The sequence below is a fragment of the Furipterus horrens genome, unplaced genomic scaffold, assembly GCF_987537825.1.
Source record: "Furipterus horrens unplaced genomic scaffold, mFurHor1.1.pri manual_scaffold_4, whole genome shotgun sequence".
NCBI classification, from domain to species: domain Eukaryota; kingdom Metazoa; phylum Chordata; class Mammalia; order Chiroptera; family Furipteridae; genus Furipterus; species Furipterus horrens.
In genome coordinates, this window is record NW_028327174.1 from 7,591,344 (window position 1) to 7,614,458 (window position 23,115).

Here is a 23,115-nt window from a genome sequence, read left to right on the forward strand (position 1 = left end):
CTGGAGAGGACACTCCAGCGTCATCGCAAGATGTCGATTCAACACGGGAGGAGACAGATACCGTGTCACTCCCGAGTCGGACTGCACAGCCATTCTCGGCGGTGCAGATAGACTCTTAAGAAGCTACACCATCGTCTCTCGAGACGGACGGCTGCTGATACCCTGGCTCAGTGACTGGTCTCGGACTGTAGCGTCGCTCTGAAGTAACTACGTTGAATTAAAATTCTTTATAAATCAGTGATCAACGCCGGTTACCGAGAAAACCCTGAAAAAAGGGATCCGTCGCCTTCAGAAGCTGTTGCGCCTCGGTTCGTGGTGATAACCAAAATTTTAACATATTCTCATTTTCCTACTTACCCTACGCAATTGTGGGAAGTTTTTTTCCCCACGCTTATTGATTTAAAATATATATTTATTTCTCCCTCAAGTTTGGCTTCTCAACTTTCTTTTCCGATTGGCTGAAGATCATCTTAATGTGATTGGATAAAGCATCTGCCCGTTACCTTTCTCCTGAGCCGATGGAGGAAATGGAAAGAAGTGTCTTAAGTTCATCTGTTTTATTGGCTCCGGTGTTGGGCACTTCAAAAATATGATTGGTTTTTATGTCCGACAGTCACTCTACGGGAAACCAATTCTGTTGCCAAACCAACGCCCGTTGGAGGGCGGGGCTTAGGCTGGCAGGGTCTCCATTGGTTCGGAGCGCTTCGGCTCGCGAGACCCGCGCCTGCTCGGTTGCCGTGGTTGCGGGCCGTCCCGCCCGCTCGCCCGCCGACTGCGAGGCTCAGCGCTGAGGGAAGTGCGTCGCAACCAGGCTCCGGCGGCCAGGCCCGCGCGGAACTGTTGCCATGGCAGCCGCCGCCGGGAGCGCGGACAACGAGCCGCGCTCGGGCCACTCAAGCTCAGATGGGGAGTGCGCGGTGGCGCCGGAGCCCCTGACGGGCTCCGAGGGCCTCTTCTCCTTCGCCGACTTCGAGTCGGTGCTCGGCGGCGGCGCGGGCCTCCCAGGCCGGGCGGCGGGCGGGGCCCAGTCCCCGCTGCGCTACCTCCACGTCCTGTGGCAGCAGGACTCGAAGCCCAGCGACGAGCTGCTCCGTAAGATCCCCGCCGGCCGGCTGAGGCGCGCCGCCAGGCCCCACCGCCGGTTCGGGCCCATGGGCAAGGAGGTGCACGGTGAGGAGCGCGCGGGAGGCGGGGCTGTCGGTCGGAGCCGTCCGACGTCGGGTCTCAGGGCCGCTGGGTCTCCCTTCGGTAGTAACAGCCGCTGCGTGTAACTGCTGAGGACGGGGACAGTGAAGGAAAGCGAGGCTTCCTGCTCAGAGCCTGTCGCCCCAGGCCTTTCACGCGGGGTCGTTCCCGAACGGAAACGTTTCAGGAGTCCAGGCGTTTATTAATAGATAACAAAACGGGGTACCGGGGAGCACTTTTACTGTCGAGCGGGCAGGCCGGAGCCTGTGGCCGAGCGCTGCCGGCCTGTTCTCACGCTCAGCCCCGGGCCGCGCGCCTCCGCCTCCTTCCGCCCCGGGCCGGCCCTGGAGCCTCTGGGCCTTAGTGCCCTCCGCTGGGAAGGCGTGTGACCCCTGGTTTACAGGGTTTGTGGCAGTTAGTACCCTGCCTTTGGGGCGCGCCAGGCGCTGCTGCGGTCACCTCTGGTTCTCGCAAGGAGAGCTTACTGAGGTCCGGGCGCCGGCCCCATTTTAGGGGCGCGGAAACGGGCCCGGAGAAAACGCCGCCTTGCTCCGGTCCCGCCGCTCGCAGGTCTGCGGCGCTCAGCCCCCGCGCCGGGCGGGTGCCGGGGCGTCTGCGCGGTGGGAGGCGGCCGTGGGAGGCGGCGGGAACGGTGCGGGAACGGAGACTCCCGGGGTCCCGTCCAGGGCCGGCTGTGCGAGCCCACCCCGTCCTAGAGAGCGCTGTATAACCCGCGAAGTCCTCTCTGAACGTGGGGGGTCGTTATGTACCCGAGTTGCAGTTTTTGCCCGTTTTTCCGATGACAACGGCATCGCTTTCTGTTAGCCTCTAATATAGAGGTAGCGTCATTGTAGGGGACAGTGTTTCTGCTTAGCAATGACCAAATCGAAGTCATTGGGGGGGGGGCTGCTTTGAGGAGAATATGAGGTTGTCTGTGTAGCCTGCTCGCCGAGAGCTTCCATGTAAACGTCTCATCGTCTTTGCAAACGACTGGGGGCTGCCAGCATAGCGCTCAGCCTTGTGTGGCGGAGGATGGACCTGAGGCCCAGGAGGGTCAGCTGACTTGCTCAAGTCTCCCAGCTACGGCAGGTGGCAGAGTCGAGATCTGGCTGCACAGGCCTTGGAGGGTTTGCTACAGAATGTGGCTTTCGCAGGGGCTGTGCCACATTTCAAGTTGCTCCTCGTTCCCCGGCTAGTGTCTCCTGTATCCTGGCGCCTTTCTTTCCCTTTCGATGCTCCTGTGACTGAATGGTGGCTTAACTAGCCAGCCACCCGCTTTCTGCTGCTTCATGGCCGCTGCTGTTACTGTTGTTTTCTAAACGGGCACTCTGTTACTCTTCGCAGCTCTGAAGAGGCTGAGGGACTCGGCCAATGCCAACGATGTGGAAACAGGTGAGTGTGCAAAGCAGATCCGGCTCTAGCGGCTGCTTAGGGAAGACAGCTCCAGGGACCCGATCCCTGGGAAGACAGTGCTTGGACTCCCTCGGTCCGACAGCTCGCCCCGTGGACCATGCTCACTGCCGTTGTATAACTGCCGGCACCTTGCGGAAGTGACGTCTGGCCGAGATACTCACTTCCCGAGCTTCCCTGTCACCATGAATGTCCTGATGTCTTAGTGTGTACCGCCCCGTGGTCTTCTTGATGGTGGGGACCGCGTCTGCCTTTGTATCCCTGACACCCGTCAGATTAGGAACTTTTGGGGACTTCTGGTTAATGGGAACGAACAGTTGATTTTGGCTGCCACCAGAACCACCATCTGCACAGAGCAGCCACCTTCAACTGCTCACTGAGGCTTCGTGGCAGTTGGGTCACTGGTTCTCAAACTTGTCTTTTGGCAGAACATCTGGAAGGCATGGAGGGGCCCTCACAGGACACCGCTCTTGTTTTGTTTTGTTGTTGTCATTGCTCTCCAGCCTTCACTAGCTGACGGGGCAGTAGCAGTATCAGAGGTAGAAGGATAAGGCAGAGGAAGGAAGTTCTAGTTTTATCCACTGACTTCATTCTTCCTGTGATCAGGGGAAAGCGCTGTATTCCTTCCTACAGCTGTTGTAACAGACAGACATAGCGGTGCAGAACAACACAAGTGGACTATGATACAGGTCCACAGGTCGGCAGTTCCGCACAGCTCTCACCAGGCTGCCAGCAAGGTGTCTGCAGGGCCGTGCTTCTCCCTGGAGGCTCGGGGTGAGGACAGGACCTGTTTCCGCGCCTTTCCTGGCCTCTGGAGGCCACTCTGCTCCATCGTCAGCTCGGCAGTAGTGGACTAAGCTCTCACACGGCCACCTCTCTGGGTCTCACGGCCAGGAAAGGGTCTCTGATATTAAGGACTCATGGAATTAAATTGGGCCTGAATAATCCAGGGTAGTGTCCCTAGCTCAAGGTCCCTAACCTTAATCACATCTGCACGTCCCTTTTCGGTGTGTAAGGTAATATAGCCATGAATTTGGGGATTAGGGCGTGGCTTCTTCAGGAGACGTGGACATCACTCTGTCTTGGTGGTGGGGTGCTGCAGTCGACAGATCAAATGTGAGCATAGACTGAGGGCCACGGGACAGGAGACCCCATGTGCAGCAGGTGTGGAGAGGAGGTTGATCACTGCGGAAGCTGGGGTGTCACAGACGGCCTTGGAATGGTGCCTTATCCCTGGGGTGGCATAGGGAGCAGGCCTGGAAACCAGAGGGCTTTTCAGCTGGCTTCACTTTGGTCTCTCTTCCATGAACTTTAGTATTTTGGAATATTTGGGCAGCAACCTAGATAGCTTATCAAGGAAAAATGATAAGCGTTCTCTTTTTAATCTCTAGTGAGTGACCAGAGAATATTTTCACTATAGGTCCCTTCCAAAGAAAGCCTAGTTCATCTTGAATCAGTATTCACATGGTGGTTTTATTATTTTGATAGAAAGGATGCAATTTTCCGTTCAGAGCCTCTTACACACCCATCTTCAAATCTAAATGGTGTTTCATTTACCAGGCTCTTGCAGGACTGATGGTGAAACTGGCTGTAGCATTAGCCTCTTCACGCCTTTTCTTTTATGCTTAGCATTTTGTTTTCTTTTGTGCATATTTATTTATTTTTTTTGTATAGTTTAGCAATTACAGTGGACATAAAATTTATTCCTTGCTATTGTTAAATTGTAAGTGCTCTTCTATGAATTCATAATCATTTAAAATATTTTAAATATGGAAATAATAATGTATGCATTTAAAATGCTTTTGAAGTTTACAAGAAATATACAAGTAAAACATCCATAATGTCAGCAAAGAAACTAATCTCTGTTAATGTTTTAGTGACTGTCCTTCTAATTTTTCTTTCTATGCGAAGGGATTTTCTTTCTTTTCTTAAATTTTATTCATTGATTTTAGAGAGAGAGAGAAAATTGTCCATTTTGTTGTTCCACTTAGTTGTGCATTCATTGGTTGATTCTTATATGTGCCCTGACCAGGGATCGAACCCACAACCTTGGTGTATCTGGACGATGCTCTGGCCAGCTGAGCCACCAGCCAGGGTGCTATGCAGAGGAATTTGCTTGATGGGCTTGCACGTTGTGCACAATTTTGTAGGCCACATAATTTTTTGTGTGTCATAAACATTTTTCATAGTCTTTGTAACTTTATCAAAACGGAAGTGTCATTTTTATTTATAGAATGAATGCATGACTATATGATTTTTCTTTTTTTTTTTTTAAGATTGTATTTATTTTTAGAGAGAGGGTAGGCAGGGAGAAAGAGAGGGAGAGAAACATCAATGGGTTGCCTCTTACTCACGTCCCAACTGGGACTCAGCCCGCAACCCAGACATGTGCCCTGACCAGGAATTGAATCAGCGATCCTTTGCTTTACGGGACGACGCCCAACCAACTGAGCCACACCAGTTATGGTTATATGATTTTTCTAAAGCCTATAAGGTAAAAAGCAAAGAACACTTTGTAATTTCATTCCCCAATTATAATCACAATATTTAATGGATGCATGCAATGCCTCTAAAGGGACAAAGAAAAAGTGCTTCAGTCAGTTATGTATTGGCACATGGGTATTTCATTTTTAAGATAATTTTCTAGGTATGGGATTATTTCATCAAAGGGTATGCATGTTTTGATGGCTTCTGATAGATGTTGATAAAATGCTTTCCAAAGACTATAACCGCACAAATCACAAAATAGAACTGGTTTGTATCTCTTTGATACTGGCTCTCTTTTGGTGATTGGTCTGGTGAACACTGAGATGTCCTGATGCTTTTATTTCTCCTCCCCTCTCACAAACCTTTTCCTTCATTAATTTATTCAATCAACCAGCAACCTTCACTGAGCAAGACAAGTAATATCTTGGTCCAAGGTATTAAGATAAACAAAACCAAACCCCTACAATATAGTTGGAGAAGAATATTAAAGCAATACCATTTCTAAGCTACAACTCCCTGAAAAACTGAAATTACGTATTTAGCTGGAGAGGTGTAAGTTCTGGAGCCAGCAAAGTGTGGGTTTATATCCCAGCTTGGCCTTCTGTCGCAGAGCGGACTTGGCCTGGGCACGTCGCACGAGTTCTCTGGGCTGGAGTCTCCTGGTCTGTGAAAGGGCATGATATGTTGCTGGGTGTCTGAGGGGCTTAGCAGTCAGGTACCTGACACCTGGCTGGTGCTCAGTGTCCAGCAGCAGTTACTCTCAAACAGCATAGCATGTTAACATTAGAGCAGCGGGATGAACGGCGCGTGGGTGCAGGCGAGGGAGCAGCTAACTCAGCTGGAGGAGGCAGGGAAGAGTCATGGAGGAGGGGATATCTGGGCTGTGTCCAGAAGGACTCAAGTACTTGAGAGGTTTGCTGAGGCAGATGAAAATGTTGCTTGCCCTAAAATGATGTTTGGCAGCAATTTCTGCATTTTAGTTGGACACGCACCTATGATATACATAATGCCTCACATCCTATAATGGCTCCATACTTCTCAGAGAAGGAGATTCACATCCATTATCCTTATCACAGTGGCTCTGGTTGGCAGGGCAGAGATTACTGCCATTTGCTGGTGAATTGGGGCCCAAATCTGGGCCTTCTCACCCCCAGCCCAGCTCTTCCCACCGCCCCGTGCTATTGGCAATGTACTTGTTAGCTTAGCCTAGCCTGGGATTTAGTCTGTGCCTCCAGAACCTGTGCTCTGTCCCCTGTAAAGGGCTGCCTCCTGGGAGCAAAGCAAGTGTCAACCAGCAGCTTGGACAGCTGTGTCCAGCTGGACTAGGTGTGTGCCCAGGGTCAGGTGGTGGCAGGGGCCAAAGTCTCTGCTGGGGATTTCTGTGACTAGAAGTTCTGACTCTGAGGGCCGGGATCCTTCTACAATGTTCTGTCACTAGAAAGTAGCTTGAGCACCCAGAATCCGTGGCTATAGTTGTGTCCTCAGAAAAACAAGTCCCTTGTCATGGCAGTCCCTGTAGGCCAAGCATCCAGGGGGCACTAGCTCCCCCATGCATTATCAGTGCCTTGCCTGGAAGGGTCCCTGAGCATCCCTCTCCATCCCCTGGGGACTGCAGCTCAGCTAACACTGTCATTTCCCCCTGCTTCCCTCTGCCTTGGTGGTGTCAGTGCAGCAGCTGCTGGAAGATGGCACAGACCCCTGTGCAGCGGATGACAAGGGCCGGACAGCTCTCCACTTCGCCTCCTGCAATGGCAATGACCAGATTGGTGAGTCCCAGAGGCCTGGGGAGGAGCCTCCGTCTGCGCAGCAGGGGCGGTGCCCGCTCCCCTGGCTCCCTGGGCCTGCAGCCTGTGGCCTGTGGCTCTGGCCTATCCTAAGATCATGAAGATAGTGTCCTGTTTTCTTCTACAAGCCTGACTGAGCTTCACTTGTAGGCCTGTGGTCCCTCTTGAATTAGTTTCTGTATATGGTGTGACACTCAGCCCGGCCCCACTCTGTCAGTCTGCCTGCACAGCCGTCTGGGTAATGGAGGAGCTCTGATGGCGCTACTCTTGAGGTGTCTCGCAGCGTCATCTGTTGTCCTAAGTCCCCACTATGGCGCTAGGCTGTGGAAGGAGCAGAACATGCTCCTGAGGACCTCCATTAGCAGCCACTACTGTTGGAAGAACTTTCTCTAACCCTTAAAATCTCAGTCCCATAAACCTGGATAGGCCAGGAGGTCCCCCTGGAATCGTGTGTTCCTGGCCCTCGGTCCTGCACGTGAACTCAGTGAGTGAGTGAGTGACACAGTGTAAGGGGCCTTGTTGAGTTTCCAGGTCCACCCTTTGAGTGAGCCTCTTTAGCTAGGTTAGGGGTGCAGGTTAGGGTCCAGTCCATAGACACCTCCTTTGGGTTTTCCCATTTCCAGTGCAGCTGCTCCTGGACCACGGGGCCGACCCCAACCAGCGCGACGGGCTGGGGAACACACCGCTGCACCTGGGTGAGTGCCTGAAAAGCGGCCAAGGCGCCTTCCTCTGCCGCACAGATGGGCTCTTTTGATGAGGAGCCTGGGGTCCTGCAGGCCCCAACAGGACCTCCTGTCGTCTAGGGAGAGCCCCAGCCCCCCGTCTATGCGCCGTGGACTTCCCTGTCAATCACTAGTTGGCTGTGCCCTGAGCAGACCTGACTTAGCAACGTAAATGGACTCAGCGGCAGCTCTGCCAGGGCAGGTGAGGCCTGCAGCTGGTTCCTGCCCCGTGGCTGACTCATGCCATGGCTCGCGGTGAGGCAGGTACCATCTCCAAGCCTCAGTTTCCCCAGCGGTACAGGGAGGGAGCCGGACTTGATTGTGGAGTCCCACCCAGTTGCTGCCGTGGTGATGCCCTCTCAGGAGGTGTGACCTGACACAGGCACACTCGGAGACACAGTCCTGCTCCCCGCAGCGGGCACCCAGGGCCCAGCCCTGGTGGTCCTGCACTCTCAAGCCCCCGTTCTTCCTCAGCGGCCTGCACCAACCACGTCCCGGTCATCACCACGCTGCTGCGAGGAGGTACGTGGCGCCCTCCCCTTCTCCTCCTCTCCCGCCCTCGCGCCCAGCCTGCTCACCTCTGCCCGCTCCCACAGGGGCCCGTGTGGATGCCCTGGACCGAGCTGGCCGCACGCCCCTGCACCTGGCCAAGTCAAAGCTGAACATCCTGCAGGAAGGCCACTCCCAGTGCCTGGAGGCCGTGCGGCTGGAGGTGAAGCAGGTGAGCGCCCCTCGTGCTGAGCCCATGGCCACGGGCAAGCGCCAGGCAGGTGCTGCCCTCACCGCCGGCACCCTCCTCCAGCGCCAGCGCTCCCAGGTCGCTCCGCACCGACCCCAGTTGGTACCTGCTCCACTGTGCAGCAGTGGCAGGCCTCCTAGATGGGACCCCCTGCCTAGCCTGCCCTCTCCTCTCAGATCATCCAGATGCTGAGGGAGTACCTGGAGCGCCTGGGGCGGCACGAGCAGCGGGACCGGCTGGACGACCTGTGCACCCGCCTCCAGATGACGAGCACCAGGGAGCAGGTGAGCCGTGGCCGCAGGCGCAGACCCCGGTGGCGGGAGCCGCAGGGCCCGTCCATCCCTGGTTCGAGGCAGCCAGACCCTCCCTGTAGGAAGGGGCCGTGGCTGTGGGGTTGCAGCGCACTGTGGGCCCCGAAGCCTCTGCTTGCTTCCGGGGAAGCTGCAGGTGTCTCTTCTCTCTGGGGTCATCTGAGACCACCTGCTGTGGAGGATTAACCTCTGGACAGCTGTTCCAGGCAGAGTGAAGCCGCCATGCGCCTTGGGAGGAGAGTCAATGCCTGCCCTCCAGGCTTGTGGTATTGGGAAGGAGACTGGAGGGCCCAAGCACTTAGGCCTGTCCTGACACCCCGCGACAGAGCCTCACTTTTGTCCCGCAGGTGGATGAGGTGACCGACCTCCTGGCCAGCTTCACCTCCCTCAGCTTGCAGATGCAGGACATGGAGAAAAGGTAGCAACAGGGGCTTGCTGCCTTCCCGGCCTGCCCCTGCCCCTGCCTGCCTGCCCACCTGCTCTCGTTACAAAGGAAGCCTGATGCCTGGGACTTCGGAGCTGCGCTTGTCTGGGAGGCCCTCCCCTCACCCCCAGACGCCATGGGCCAGAGGTGCTCTCTCACCAACCTCAGAGCCTCTCCCAGTTGTGGTCTCTGCCATCTCTGTGGCCCGGGACCACAGCCCCCAGCTTCTTCCTCTGACTCCGCAGCCCCGCAGCCACACCTCATCTCTGGCAGCGCGCGCTGTCCGAGCAGGGACACTCGTCTCATGGTCTCCCTGGTACCCTCAGCAGACCCAAGACCCTTCTCTGCATCCCGTCCCAGGCACGGACTTGTAGCCAGCAGGGTGTGTAGGGCAGGCGCCCTCGGGCCTAGAGGTCACTTGCTGGCCCTGCACCGCTCACCAGCACTTAGATTTAGACTTGACTTTGGCACCTGACTTTCAAGGGGGCACTGCAGTGAGTTTCTCTGGTTGGAAGGAGAGGGTTGGTAAAGCCTAGACCTTAGAACTACAAGGTTAGGAAGGACCCCGCAGAATCCAAAGCAGAAAAGCCCCAACTCTTTCTCCTAATCATCGAAGCGCCAGGAAAGAAGAGCAGTTCTGCAGCTCAGTTGTAGTGGGGTGAATAGTGGGCCCCAAGACAGCCATGTTCTAATCCTGGGAACCTGTAATGTGAGTTCACATGGCAAAAGGAACTTGGCAGACATCATAAATTAAGGCTCTTCAGACAGGCGATTACCCTGGATTGCCCTGGTGGGACTGATGTAATCGCAGAGGTCCTTACGAGACAGAAGCAGATCAGAGAGGAAGGAGGGGGTGCAGTGGCAGAAACAAGCTGGAGTTATGTGAGGGGGGGGGGGTCACAGCCAAGGAGTGCAGGCAGCCCCAGAGGCTAGAAAAGGCCAGGCACCTGTCTCCCTGGGGACTCCCAGCAGGCCCAGCCCTGCCGAGTTAACCCCAGCAGGTTGATTTTGGAATTCCCACCATCCGAACTCTGACAATAAATTTGTGTTGTTTTAAGCCACCGAGTCTGTGGTAATTTGTTGCAGCAGCAATGGGAAACTAATAGACTAGAAAAGGCTCAAAACCCCCTGGGAAGGGGGCACCCACTCACACCCCTGCAGGAGCGGACATTGCCTTTGTTGTGGTCCCCGGACACAGGAGAGGCAGCAGCGCCTCCAGCGGGGGCCGGCCACGGGGGGCCGAAAGGAAGGCGCCGCCTGGCCCAGCCCTCCAAGGGGGCACCTGACTGCAGAGCAAAGGCAGACTTGTTCCAGTCGGGTCTGCACTGGCTCCGCTCCACTTCCTCTCCCACCAAATTGGAATCCTGGCTGCTTTTCAGAGGAGAGAGCTTATTCCCCAAATCCCAGCTTGGTCGGGCCCGAATTAAACTCATGCAACCCAGCTGCTCCCTAGACCCCGAAGGGAAAAGGGGGTCTCTGTGGGTATGAGATGCTGGCTGGGCTGCCTCCAGGACCCTGTGAGAGGGAAGCCCAGAGCTCCACCAGGTGGGCAGGTCGAGGAAGGGGAAGCGTGGCAGCCCCGAGAGGGGGAGGGCGAGGGGCAGAGGAAGAGCAATGAGCTGTTCCGTGGAGCTCAGGTCGCTGTGCTCTGAGGGAGGTGGCCGCCTGCCGGCTGTGGGTAGGAGCGAGGTGGGGAGCCAGTAGCACGGGTGTGGGGGTGGGGTGGCTTTTATTAACTCCTTGCTCGTGAGCCTGCCCACTCAGGCCCAGGGGCCTCGGTTGAGCTCCCCTTCCTACAGGGACTGTGCTGGGGCCTGTGCCTGGACACTGCCCCCTGTGGTCATGGCACCAGAGGTGGGGCTGGGCAGGGAAGAGTCCTGGGCAGTGGAGGGGTAGGGGTGGGAAGGGGTGGACGTCAAACAGGTGGCCGCTTCTCTGGGGACCTGCTCCTCTGGGCCTCTACCACCCCACCCCCAGGGACGATCACCCTGGAAAAAGTCGAGGCAAGGTTTCCCAGCCTCAGGTCTAAGGGGTTCAATCAACAGGCCCTCAGGTATGAACCCCCTAGACTGCGTGTGGAGGGTGCACGTGTATTTCTGAGGCAGAGGCCCAAAGCTTTCGTTCTCGGCAGGCTTCACACTCGGGAAAGGTCAGGAGCTCTTGCTATTGAACTTTGGGAGCAGGCAGGTGAGGGTCCCGCCAAGGACATCCTGGGGGACTGCCTGGGCTCTTCTGGGACCTACTGTCCCCTCGGGCAGGCTGCTTTGTACTGGCAGAGCCGCGGGGTGGGGCGTGCTGAGACTTTGTGAAGCTGGTTTCTGAGACGACTCTGTGTTTCCAGAACAGCCTGACACGGAGGATCACTGGCTATCTCCCAAGTCCGTGGCCTGGACCAGCCCACCCCCCCATCTGGAAACCAGCATCCTCCATCCCAGTGATGCCCCACCCCCACCCCCACTTTTGGCTCTGTAGCCAAGTAATCATGAGAACAGGCCACTGGGGCAAGGGAAGGGGCCATGCTCAACTCTCTCCCTGGCCATGTAGACAGTGAACAAGGGGCTGGACAGATGAAGGTGGCTCAGAGGCTGGTCATCAAACACGTGCCAAACAGTGAGGCAGCCAGACAATCTGCCTTGTCCATTTCCACCGAGGATTTATCCTGTGCCCCCAATCTGTGAGGAGCCAGCCTGCCCCAGACATTGGGGTGAGGTAGGAAACACCAGTCGGCCCTGAGCTGGCTGGGCTGGGCAGGGGGCAGGAGGGGAAAGCCACAGGGGTTGGAGTTAGTTCTGTTACTAGCTGCTCAGGGAGTTACTGAGTTTGGGGGGGAAGCAGGGAGGAGGGTAGGGGACAGGAAGAAGAAATCTATCTTTATTGATTTCACCTTCTGGGAGGGTCCTCTGCTCTGTACCTCACATTAGTTCCTGTTAGAAATACTGACCCCTTGCTGTGCATGAGGCACTGTTCTAGGTGGGAACACAGCAGTGAACGCAAGGACAAAATATTCACAGGTTCTCACAACCTTGATGGGTGAGAAATGCGGGTTTGCCAGGGTGACCCGACCAGGCAGCTAGGCTGGAACCTGGATCCACCCCTGAGCTGCTGCCGTTGCCACCAGGCCTGAAATGAAAGCCTTCTCAGAAGCACTGTCCTAAAACAGAGGGCAGCAACATTTGTTGAGCTCCTGCTGCGTGCCGGCTAGCCCTTTGTACAAGCCCTTTGGTTTAGTGTTTGCCATAAAATGTGAGGGAGCCAACATTGTTGCTCCCACTCTTTTACAGATACAGAAAACTGAGGCTTGGCAGAAGAAAGTAACTTGCTTGAGGTCAGAGAGTTGGTGCGTGGGGCCCAGCCCAGGTCTAATGTAATCTCTGCCACATTTCCAAAGTGCCAATATCTCCAGTGCCCGTGGGACCCAGTGGGTGGGAATCCATAGGCCTCACCGAGTGAGTCTGTCTCCGTGGCCCAGGAGGGTCTGGCCCTTTCCTCACTCAGCACAGGATACAGTGTGCTTGATGGACAAGACAGGTACCTGGTCACCCGGGAGAAGAGAAAGGACAACATGAGGCGATGGGGCTGAGCTGAGTCTGGAGTGGTCCTTGCTGATCTTTGCTGGCTGCCTCCACTGTTAACAGGCTTCCCAGGGTGGTCTGAGCACTGACTGTGGGACTTGAGGGGTGACTGGCTGGCCAGAGAGGGAGCTGGGACCAGCCTACAGAAGTCCTGAGGTCTGAAGGTGGCAGATACCAGGTGAGGAAGGCTATCCCTTCCATCTGGAGGTCATATGTGTTCTTACCCAAAGCAAGCACCATGAACTTGGTGAAAGAGTCCCTATCCCCACCAGGCTGCCTGCTCCCAGACTGCTTCAGGAGCTGAGCCTGAGCCAGGGTGAGGTGGTCAGAAATCTGGACGATGCCTGGGTAAGCTCAGCAAAGACCCTGGCTCCTCATCAGCTATGGGGCCCAAAGGGCACTGCAGCCCAAACACCCTGATGCTGGCTCGCCAGCAGACACCAAGGCCTCAGTGCCTCCAGGGAGACATGGCCAGGTCAATTTGCAAATGAGGAAACAGGCTCAGGGAAGCGGAAGACCAGGGACCAGAGTGTTCTCTTGTTCCTATGACTGGCCCATGCCAGCCTGGTGAGGTGCCTGCTTGGGAAGCCCAGGAGGATGCCACGTGCTATAGAAGCACTTGCCAGTCAGCACATCCAATGGGACAGAGGTGGATGAGTCACGCCTCTTTCGCTGGAGACCAGGATCTGCCGGGGGAGCCCTGGAAACATCACGTACGGCTGGTGGCAGCCAGTGAGCAACGTGAGGCGGTTTGCCTCCCAAAGGGACCCGGCTCAGACAGAGAGCTCAGTTCTGCAGGTCACTGAGGCCCAGAGAGGTCAGAACTAGGAAATGAAGGAGCCAGAATCCACCCTGACAGTGGGGCTCAAAGCCTACTCCTCTGCCACCTCTGAGTGGAGTACCCATTGCCCAGGCCAATGCCCTCCCCAGCACCCCCGCCATCCAGAACTCCCCCGGGTACTCCAAGCTGGCACTGTGCCCCTCAGCCCCTCCGCACCGCCCTTCCTGCTCCCCTCTCACCCCTCCACTGAGCCTGGGCCACTGAAACAACATGGCACCAAGCAGATGCCTCCATGAATCAGTCTTGTCCTCACACCAGAAACGATTGCAGCCATCACAGCCTGGCCCTCTGGCCTCAGGCCATCTTGGATCCAGCTGGCAGCTTGCAAATGAGCCCTGCATCAGGGCTGAGGCACCGATGTTCATTAATAGGAAACCTTGGGTACTTAATTGGTATCGATGTCCCCAGGTACACACTTCGAAGCTGATAGATGATGCTGTGCCCGCCAGCCTTAGGCAGGGAGGGGGGTTGATTAACATGGCCACGCCAAGGACCACCTCTCCTCGCTCACTCTCCCCAGGACTGAGTTTTGGCCCGGACTACGGCTGCTCTACGGGGCAGAGGAACCACCTTCCTTGCACATCCAAGTTCCTCCCTCCCCCTTAACCAACTCCTTCCTGCCTCTTCTCCTGCCTAAACACCATGGAACCGAAATCAAACAAACCTGAACTAAAGATCGCAACTCTGTTTTGGGCTGGCTCTGTGACCTTGGGTAAGTTACTTCATTTCTCTGAGCCTCCGTGTCTTCATCTTTCAACTCTAAAGCAGAGGTCGCACACGTTCTAGGCCAAGTGCAAACCTGAAAGGCAGTACGTGCCCAGTGCACCGGCGCCCTGTGGACGCCCCTCACCGCGTCCCATAGGTCCCTCAGTCCCAACGTGTTCCCACCGAGCTCAACATCTTCGCCCTCAAACCTGATCCTTGTCATCCCCACTGCCACCCTCGACAGCCCAAGGTGGCGGTCTGGGGTGTCATCTGGGACCCCGCTCTGCCCCCCACACGTTCAATCACCAAGTCCTGACAACTGTACCTCCTAAGAGGTGTCCCAGCTGTCTGGCCACCTCTCCCCGCCCACTGCCAGCGTCTTTGGTATCTCCCTCTCTGGGTTCTCACGGCAGCCTCTTCACCACCCTCCCTGTGCCCCCTCCCCAGGAAAGCGGGCCTTGCAACCAGAAAGAGCTCTCTAAAGAGGAAATCTCATCAGGTCATTCTTGTATGTAAAGCCTTCCAGGGACTCACCATTGTCCTCTGGACAAAGTACAGTCTCAGTTTCAGAGAAGACTCAACAGAATCCTTCATGACTGCCTGCCCTGTCCCCCCACTTCTTGCTGGGGCTCCCAGGTGCCCGGTGCCAGGCCCTCGGCGCCCCACATTGTGCCTGACTCCAATCGGCTTGTGCTGTCTCCCTGGCTATCCGCCCTGATGAAGTCCCACTCCCGGACTCGCCTGGGCACCAGCTCCTCAGGAAGTGTTCTATGCCTCTCCACGCTGGCTCAGGGCCCTCTTCTGGGCTCCCACCATCCCCTAGGCCCCTGTCTTTCTTTCCTACAGGAGAACCTTGTACCTACTATGTGCTCAGACCTGAGTGTTGCAGGCCCATCCCTAAGAGGTTTGCACAAATAGGAGGGTGAAAGGGATGCAGAATTTAATTTAATTTTTTTTTAGAGAGGGGAAGGGAGGGAGAAAGAGAGGGAGAGAAACATCAATGTGTGGTTGTCTCTCAAGTGTCTCCAGCAGGGGACCTGGCCCACAACCCAGGCGTGTGCCCTGACTGGGAATCAAACCAGCAACCCTTTGGTTCATAGGCCAGTCCACTGAGGCACACCAGCCAGGGCGGGATGTAGAATTTAAACCCTCCTCCAACTAATAGGGGTTCCTCCCGCCCCCCCCCCCCAGGCTGCCCCAGAGGAGGGCTCAGGTCAGATACCTTCTCCTGGGCTGTGGGGGCAGCAGCCAGGACTCATTCAGCCTTTACAGTGCCCCCCGCCCCCCCTTGCTGGCCTCTGGCCCTACAGGACTCACAGCTCTCTTCTAACCAAAGCACAGTAAGTTCCCACTTAGCATCATTGATAGGTCTGTGATTAAACGAAATGATATACAATGAAACCAACTGTATTATAGGCTAATTAATATAAACTAGAGTTAAGTTCCCAGGGCATCTCATCAACGTGATAACGAAACGACATTGCACAAAATGACGTTATTCAATACCTTGCTGTATTAAGACCATCTGTTCATTCAAGCGTTTCATTAGCCCCCCGAAGCAGACCTGGGCATCACTGGGGCCAAGCCCAAACCCAGCAGCAGGCCGTCAATCTTCCTGCCAAATCCGTAGAAAAAATCATTTTCCAGCCCCAGGCCAGGCCCTTGGCAGCAGCTCAATGCTAGCCTGGTACGTCCCACCCAGCCTCTACACTGCAACCCCGGGGGCTTTCTGACCACACAGCTGACCCCCTCCCACCCAAGAAAAACCTTCAGTGGTATCCCCATTGCTTCAGCTGGCCTGGGAGGCCCTGCTGACCCCACAGCACTCACCCTCCCGGCCTCCCTGAACCCCACCTGCCCTGCTTCAGCGGCACACGCCTACTCATCGCTCTACCCTGCGGGCTCTTCCTACCGTTTTCCAGGAAAATGCATATTAATTGTCACCTTCTCTGAGACTCTTGCTTGGAGGGCCCAGGAAGGCAAGAGTGCTCTCCTCTGTCCCCTTCATAGCTGTGTGTGTCCTGCTATGGCTCATCACACGGTGCTGTCCTTTCTTCTCTTGGAATCTGGCTCTCCAGCCAGACTGAGAGCCCCTAGAAGGGAGAGACCAGGTCACACTCGTGCCGTCTCTGCCTTCCCCGATTGGCCTCGCTTAGGGCCGGCACTCAAATAAATGTTTGACGGGTAAAGGAAAGAAGGACGGGACAGGTAATGTCTTTCCTTCCCTGGCACCTCTGTCCTCACGTGTGAAATATCTGCTGTGTGTCTACTCTGGGTCAGGCTGTACTGCCCTCCGTTAATCAGGGCCCCTGGCTTCTTTATTTGGCTCTGATGGGCCAATGAGACCTACTTTCAGAAGTAGAAGGCCTCGAAGTCCAGCCAGAGCCCGGAGCTGTACAACTGTCTGCCAGTTGAGCAGAGACCCTCCCCGGGAGCCTGGGGTTTTGTGCAGGTTCAGGCCCTGGCTCTGCCGCTCCCTGGCTGGGTGAGTTGTCTCCTGCCCGCCCTACAGGGAGGCTGTTCCCGGTTGGTCACCTGTCCGTGCCTACAGAAGTGACTGTGGAGGAGCAGCAGCCCGGCTGGGAGATTTTGTTCCCTTCCTTTACCTGGCAGGCACTCACCATTGTCATCAGATGACGTTTCCCTGGTGCTGCTTGGGCTGCCCTGAGAGCCATCCCTGGGGCCCAGTTAGGGTACCAGCTCTGCCACGAATTGGCCACTTGGCTCTGGTCGCGCTACCTCACCTCCTTGAGGCTCGGTTTTTGCTTCTGAGAATGGAGGTCATGTCCTTTGCCTGCCAGGGTTGGCATGAGGCCCGAATGAGCCAGTGGAGGAGTGAGTGAGGCCACAGGGAGACAGAGGCAACGCCAGGTGCTGTGGCAGCAGGCGACATCACACCCGCTGCCCTCCAGGAAACGTTCCCACTGCAGCGGCCTGCGTCAGCCAGGCAGAGACGGGGGAGAAAGAACAGTGGACCAGGCGTCAGGCCTCTGTGCTGGGTGCTTGAAGCAGTTGCTCCCCCAGCTGGGTCCCAGCCTCCCCCCCCCCGCCCCCGTGAAGGGTGACTGCCATGCTGACCCCTGGGTCTGTGGCAGGTGGCAGACACTGACCAGGACTCAGCAGCTGCCTCTGTCAGGGAGGGGCCCTTCCAGCGTGCCCCAGCAGCCAGAGCATGTGCTGGGGAGACACGGAGGCCAAGAGGTCTCAGGCCCTGACCAGAAGTTGATGAATGTTACTGGAGTGTGGTGAGTGAGGGAGGGAAGCAGTCGGCTCTGCAGCCACTGAAACTGATTTATGGGTTAATTAAGAGGTTTCCACAGCCACAAACTACCCCAGCTGTGTGCACGAACAGGAAAAGAGGGGTCCACAGGGCAGCCAAGGCTGCTGGGAGGCCAGCTGGGACCCGAGTGTGGCTCAGTCTCTCTCCTGAGCCAGGAGTGACAAATGGCTGAGGAATGATGGAGGAGTTTGGGCCAGGCAATGGGCCTAGGCTTGAAGCCCATCAGGACCTGCTGGCCTATCTGAAGAGAACTCTTCTGAGAAAGGGGACTGGGAGCCCCTGAGGTTTCCAAGGCCTCCAATCAGGGTGTGGGGAGCTGCGGGTCATGATGCAGAATCAGGAAGAAGAAGAACAACAACAAACCTTGGAAACCATGGGAACTGGGAGCAGAGGCCTCAGAGGCGGGGGAGGGGGTTCCCATGAGAAGTTAGAGTGCAGTGGGTTTGAATCCAGCCTCTGCCAAGCACTAGCTATATGATTTTAGGCCGGTGATTTTCAACTGGTGTGCTGCAATAATTTTTAAAACATGCAACACCTGACTATTTAGATTGTCAAAAACAAAACCACAAAACTGACTACAGCCAGCATAACAATAGCCCAATAGCCGTCTGGTGTGAATGAATCAAAATTATACTTTTTTTTTTTTTTTTGTCAAAGCAGCAAAAAATATATATTTCTTGGTGTGCTGCAAAATTTTAGTAATTAGTTATAGTGCTGTGAGGAAAGGTTGGAAACCGCTGCCTTAGGCAAATCACTAAACCTCCCTGATTCTTGATTTCTTCATCTGTAAAATGGAAGAACTTATATAGACCTTGCAGGACTGTTTTGATAATTAGACTGAAGAATGCAGCTGCACATAAGATAAATATTTGTGCCATGTTAGCTACTAGTATTATATAACCTGGGACAAGACTTGGAAAGGAGAAGGGGCTTGGTGAAGGGTTGCGGACGAACCAGGCCTTAGACGCTGCTGATGGAGTTGGAGGGATGGCCAGAGACCTGCCCTCCTGCGAGAATAGCTATGAACACAGTCTCGGGAGCTGCTCTAAGCTGTATCCACCCATTTGCACCGCCCCGGTGCCCACGGGGCTGGAGCCCCAGCACAGCCACTGCTTTGGCCCCATGCCCTAGCAGCGTCCGGCCCCGGGGGAAGGGGAATGACAGAGAACACCCAGCAGAGTGGATGGAGGTGGACAAAGTTTATTTCGGTCCTCTTGCAGACAGGGCTGGTCCAGCCTCCCTACCACCAGCAGCCTCCTCCCCCGGCTCCCCGCCCCAGCAGCCACCCGCCGGCAGCCTCCCGCGGGGCCGGGCGTCCCTGGGGCAGCCAGCAGAACCCGGGGACGCCGGGCGAATGCGACGGAGGGTGCGGCGGGCGCCCGGGAGGCAACAGGAGCGGTGGCGTCGGCGTCGGCCAGAGGGCCACAGGCGGCGGAGGCGCGCGCGGAAGTGGCGCGAGGCGAGCGCGTAGACCAGCGGGTTGAGGCAGGAGTTGGCGTAGGCAAGGCAGTGAGAGGCCAGGCGGCAGGCGTAGGTGGCCGGGCTGAAGGCGAAGTGGCCGTACCAGAAGCAGAGGATGAGCGCGTGGTGCGGGCCCCAGCAGAGCGCGTAGAGCGCCGCCACCGCCAGCATAGCGCGCCCCGCGCGCCCGGCTCGCCCCGTGGCCCTGCGCCTGGCCTCCGCCGCCGCCGCGCCCGCGGGGCCCACGGCCGCCCACAGGAAGCGCAGCGTGCGCGCGTAGGCCAGGCTCACCACAGCTACCGGCAGCAGGTAGCCCGCGGCGAAGGTGGCCACGTCGAGGGCGCGCCGGTGCGCGTCCTCCCAGGCGGGCACGCAGAGCTCGAGCGCGCCATAGCGCACCGTGCCGTAGTAGCTGAGGTAGGGCGCCGAGAAGAGCGCCGCCAGCAGCCAGACCAGGCCCACGGCGGCGCGGGCGTTGCGCGGGGTGCGCAAGGCCCGCGAGCGCAGCGGGTGCCGCACAGCCAAGTACCTGCGGACGGGCGCCGGGTCAGCGCGGCGGGCGGGCCATTGGCGGCCCGCATCCGCGCCCCCAAGGAAACCCTGCAATGGGACCTGGGGTTGATGGCCTTCATTTCAGCTTCGGAGCTGTGAGAGTGACCTCGCGACTGCTTCCCAGGTGGTGGTGGTTAAGGGGGTTAACCGGGCAAAGTGCTTAGAGCAGTGCCTGCAGGCACAGAGAAAAATGACTTGGCCAAGATCATCAGCTAGAGTGAGCCTGGATTTGACCCCAAGTTTCAAGCCACGAAAGCAGTTATGACTACAACCTGGGCCAGGAGTGGGTTGTAATAAAGTATCTGAATTCATTCCTGTATTCCTTTTGCCATTCATTTCATGCTCATGAGCACCTACCATGTGCCAGGTCCTGTGCTGACAACTGAGACACAGATGTTTTGGGGAAGCTCACAATGGAGCTGTGGTGAGGGCAGGATTGTCCCCTGAAACTCCCCCTGCAGGTATCCAGACTCTCTCCCATCTCCCTTTTCAATCCCCAGTTCTCTCTCTCCAAAGGCCAATGAACTTCTTGAACGATCTTCCCTCCCCAGCCCAGGCCCAACCAGCTCCCGGGCACAGTGCACCTGACCACTGAGACGGCAGCCAGCGTGAAGCTGCTGGCGTACGTGGTGAGATAGATGAGCAGATGCACAGCCTTGCAGACAAGGGCCCCGAAGAGCCAGGCGTCCAGCGTGTAGATGGTGGCTTGGAAAGGCACGCAGCACAGGATGAAGCAGAGGTCGGCCACTGCCAGGTTGAGAATGAACAGATCCGTAGTGCTGCCTGGCTCCTGCCACGCACCAGGGCCAGGCTGCAGCAGCACCGCCAGCACCAGCCCGTTGCCCACTGTGCCCAGCAGGAAGATGAGGGCAAAGACCACAGGCACTGCCACAGCTGCCACACGCCCTGGGCTGTCTAGTGAGATGTTCTGGGCATCAGCCATCTCTCCAACAGAGGGTCACCTGGGGAAGAGAGCTGGAGTTCTCAGGCAGGGGCTCCCAGCTCTGGTCACTTAACTTGGAGACCTAGCTTCCTCAGCTGGGGCCTGGTTAGGTCTCCTGGGCTGGAAGCTCCTCGGGATGGGAGTAGGGAACAAAGCCAAAAGTTATCACTGAGACCTACTGTGCAAGCTCCTGGCACAGTCATATTGGTGTCGGAGGCGGGTTTCTCAGTTTCCTAAGGTACACTCCCATAATGCTGAGCGTGAAGGGCTGATTAGGGAGTTGATGGACACTTCCAACCAATGATGCTAGTAAAGACACGGGCAGAGCTGGGTGACGACATGGTGGGTGACGGGAGGGGCACTACAACCTCAGGAGCCGGTATATTTTCTTCTCGATGAGGATCTGAAGCTCAGGGAAGGCTCTTGGACATAGGTCAAAGTCAGCAAAATGTGGCTGACCCCCCTGCGTCATTGGAGAGCCCAATTTAGTGAGAGCCCCACAATAGCACAGCTGGGAAAACCATACAGGTCACTCATTGGCCCCTTTTTGCACACGAGGAAATCAAGGCTCAGAGAGGGAACATGGGAAGCTAAAGATCACACTGAGTGGCAGATCTGGGGTTGCTGCCACCCTGGTACTCTGACTTCCAGGCTGGAGTGCTCATCTGAGAGCCTGTAACAGGTGGTGCTGTGTTAACCTGCGTGCATGCGCACATGCGCTTGCATAAGCTGCATCCGCCCTCGCCCCTGCCCTGCCCCACCCCACCGCCCACATCAGCTACTGCCTGTGGATCCTCCTGAAGCCCGGGACCTCTAGGTTGGTGGGACAAATTAAGGGCAAGAGGGTCAGGCAGGGGAGAGGGAAGGAAAGAGATATCTGCTCCCCTCCCACAGCACCCAGTATGCAAAACCCTCCCAAGTGCAGGATAGGCAACACCCACCTCAGTTCTGGGCACTGGGCCCCCCCGCTTGATCCTGGGTAAACCGGCGAGGCTGAGGCTGCCTCCTGGCTCAGTGGCTGCCCCTTGGTGCTTCCCTGCAGGTCTGCCTCTCACTTCTCCTTTAAGGCCCCTCCTCTGCTGAGCCAGACTTGGGCAGTCCCTCCAGAGCGCCCAATGGCCACCTCTTGCTCAGTCCCTGATTTCCCCCAGGTGGCATGCTCTTCTGCCTGGCTCTTCTCGGCCTCTCTGCAATGCTTCTGCCTCTTTCTGCAGTGAGTAACCCATTGATCTGAGATGTGCTTTGTAGTTAACCCCTTTGTGCCCAGGGCCCATCCCATCCTCAGCACTCCCACCTCCTGTGGCCCTGCCCACCCTCCCCTCTCCTGCTCCAGTCCACATTCAGAAAGGATTCCTAGTCTTGAACAGGGCACCCTAGGCTAGGAAACCAGAATATGAGTCTTTTTGCTGCAGACTTCATATTGGTCTCCTTCCCCAGGCCCTGAGAACCCTAAGACCTATCAGCTTCCCTAAGCTTGGTCCAGGGCTTCAGTCTGGCTGGAGACTGGAGAGTTTACGTGCCCACCCAGAGTCTGGCTTTAGCCGGAGGGCAATGGGGAACTAGTGAAAGTTCTAGAGCAGAGACAGGACCTGGCCATTTATTAGTGTATTACGGCCTGGGGTGGACCGATTTAATGAATGACTGTTAGAAAACTCTTTTCCAGGCAACAGCCAAAGATGTTAAAAGGTCTTGGTGAATGGCTGATTCAATCAAGGGACTCTGACCTGACCACTTGGAAGGGCGGACCCCATGGCCAAAGAGTCAGAGGCTAGCACCTGGGGGTGAGGTGCATTGGATTTAGCAACAAATGTCGAGGGGGCAGAAGGCAGACTGCAAGGCGTTGAGGGAGAGAAGACTGGGCTCAGTACCGGTGTCAGGTTGTGTGCTCTCACTGCTGCAGCTGTGCACCTGGCACCAGGTGCCCTGCCTCGGTGGTGGCCACACACCAAGTGTTCCTATGGCTGAGGTAGCCACAGCAGCCCCCTTCCCCTGGCTGCATCCCCCAGCACCCTGAGCTCCTGCACCCCAGCCTCAAGCTCTCCCAGATCACAGGCTAGGGCTTCCTGAATCCTAGAGTCAAGATCCTGCAGGCCTGGCCCTGACTGGTGTGGCTCAGTGGACTGGGTGTTGTCCTGCAGACCGCAAGGTAGCAGGTTTGACTGAGCAGGACACATGTCTGGTTGCGGGCCAGGACCATGGTTGGGGGTGTTCAAGAGGTAACCAATCTTCCCTTCCCTCTAAAAATAAATAAAATCTTTTAAAAAAATCCTGCGGGACTGGGCTGGAGGCCAACCAGATTGTCCCTCCCAGGGTTCCCAGGGAAAGGGAAGGGCTGGCGATAGGGGTGTCAGAGACCTTGTTCTAGTTCCACATTGTTAATAAGGGCCTTTTTCATCCTCCCTGCTCTACCCCCAGCGAGCTTCCCAAGGCCACAGCACGCTGAGATCGTAGCTATGGTGACTCAGGAGCCATCTCCCACCCCCACCCAGTGCCTGCAAGGCTGAGCGGGGAGGGCAATGGAGGGAGGACTAGAGGAGAAGACTGTGGGAAGGGGGTTATCATCTCCATTATGGACCCAGCAAAGCGTTGCGGAGGAAAGGGGTGGATGAGGCCTTCGGAGCAGCCGATAGGCTCTCCTTGCCCCGCTGGCGGAGCTGCCCAAACAGCCCAGTCCAAGGCCATTAGTCTGGAGGGGCGGG

General features: G+C 56.6%; 2 protein-coding genes across 3 annotated transcripts; one reads left to right on the forward strand and one right to left on the reverse strand.

The window, feature by feature from the left end:
• The first annotated feature begins 730 nt into the window (after positions 1 to 730).
• On the forward strand, positions 731 to 9,959 carry ANKRD54 (ankyrin repeat domain 54). 2 transcript variants are annotated; one of them, XM_090272460.1, is made up of 8 exons: positions 731 to 1,170; positions 2,530 to 2,577; positions 6,750 to 6,848; positions 7,490 to 7,561; positions 8,063 to 8,110; positions 8,185 to 8,309; positions 8,504 to 8,611; positions 8,986 to 9,959. In XM_090272460.1, the coding sequence occupies exons 1-8, from the start codon at positions 846 to 848 to the stop codon at positions 9,058 to 9,060; spliced, it is 900 nt and encodes a 299-aa protein (XP_090128586.1). In that variant the 5' UTR covers positions 731 to 845; the 3' UTR covers positions 9,061 to 9,959. The 2 variants fall into 2 exon arrangements, with proteins under 2 accessions (XP_090128586.1, XP_090128587.1); XM_090272461.1 differs by having other exon boundaries at positions 1,106 to 1,170; positions 6,755 to 6,848.
• Positions 9,960 to 18,644: 8,685 nt separating this feature from the next.
• GALR3 (galanin receptor 3) lies at positions 18,645 to 21,719 on the reverse strand. Its single transcript, XM_090275329.1, has 3 exons — positions 21,358 to 21,719; positions 20,058 to 20,435; positions 18,645 to 19,450 (listed from the first exon to the last, which is right to left on the reverse strand). The coding sequence occupies exons 2-3, from the start codon at positions 20,414 to 20,416 to the stop codon at positions 18,661 to 18,663; spliced, it is 1,149 nt and encodes a 382-aa protein (XP_090131455.1). The 5' UTR covers positions 20,417 to 20,435; positions 21,358 to 21,719; the 3' UTR covers positions 18,645 to 18,660.
• Positions 21,720 to 23,115: the final 1,396 nt, after the last annotated feature.

Bases quoted from the DNA above. Each gene is read 5' to 3' on its own strand.
- ANKRD54 (XM_090272460.1), top strand. From the start codon at position 846: ATGGCAGCCGCCGCCGGGAGCGCGGACAACGAGCCGCGCTCGGGCCAC. The intron at 2,578-6,749 runs GTGAGTGTGCAA...TGGTGGTGTCAG, and splicing joins TGCCAACGATGTGGAAACAG to TGCAGCAGCTGCTGGAAGAT. The intron at 8,310-8,503 runs GTGAGCGCCCCT...CTCTCCTCTCAG, and splicing joins TGCGGCTGGAGGTGAAGCAG to ATCATCCAGATGCTGAGGGA.
- GALR3 (XM_090275329.1), bottom strand. From the start codon at position 20,416: ATGGCTGATGCCCAGAACATCTCACTAGACAGCCCAGGGCGTGTGGCA. The intron at 19,451-20,057 runs GTGCACTGTGCC...GCCCGTCCGCAG, and splicing joins GCTGCCGTCTCAGTGGTCAG to GTACTTGGCTGTGCGGCACC.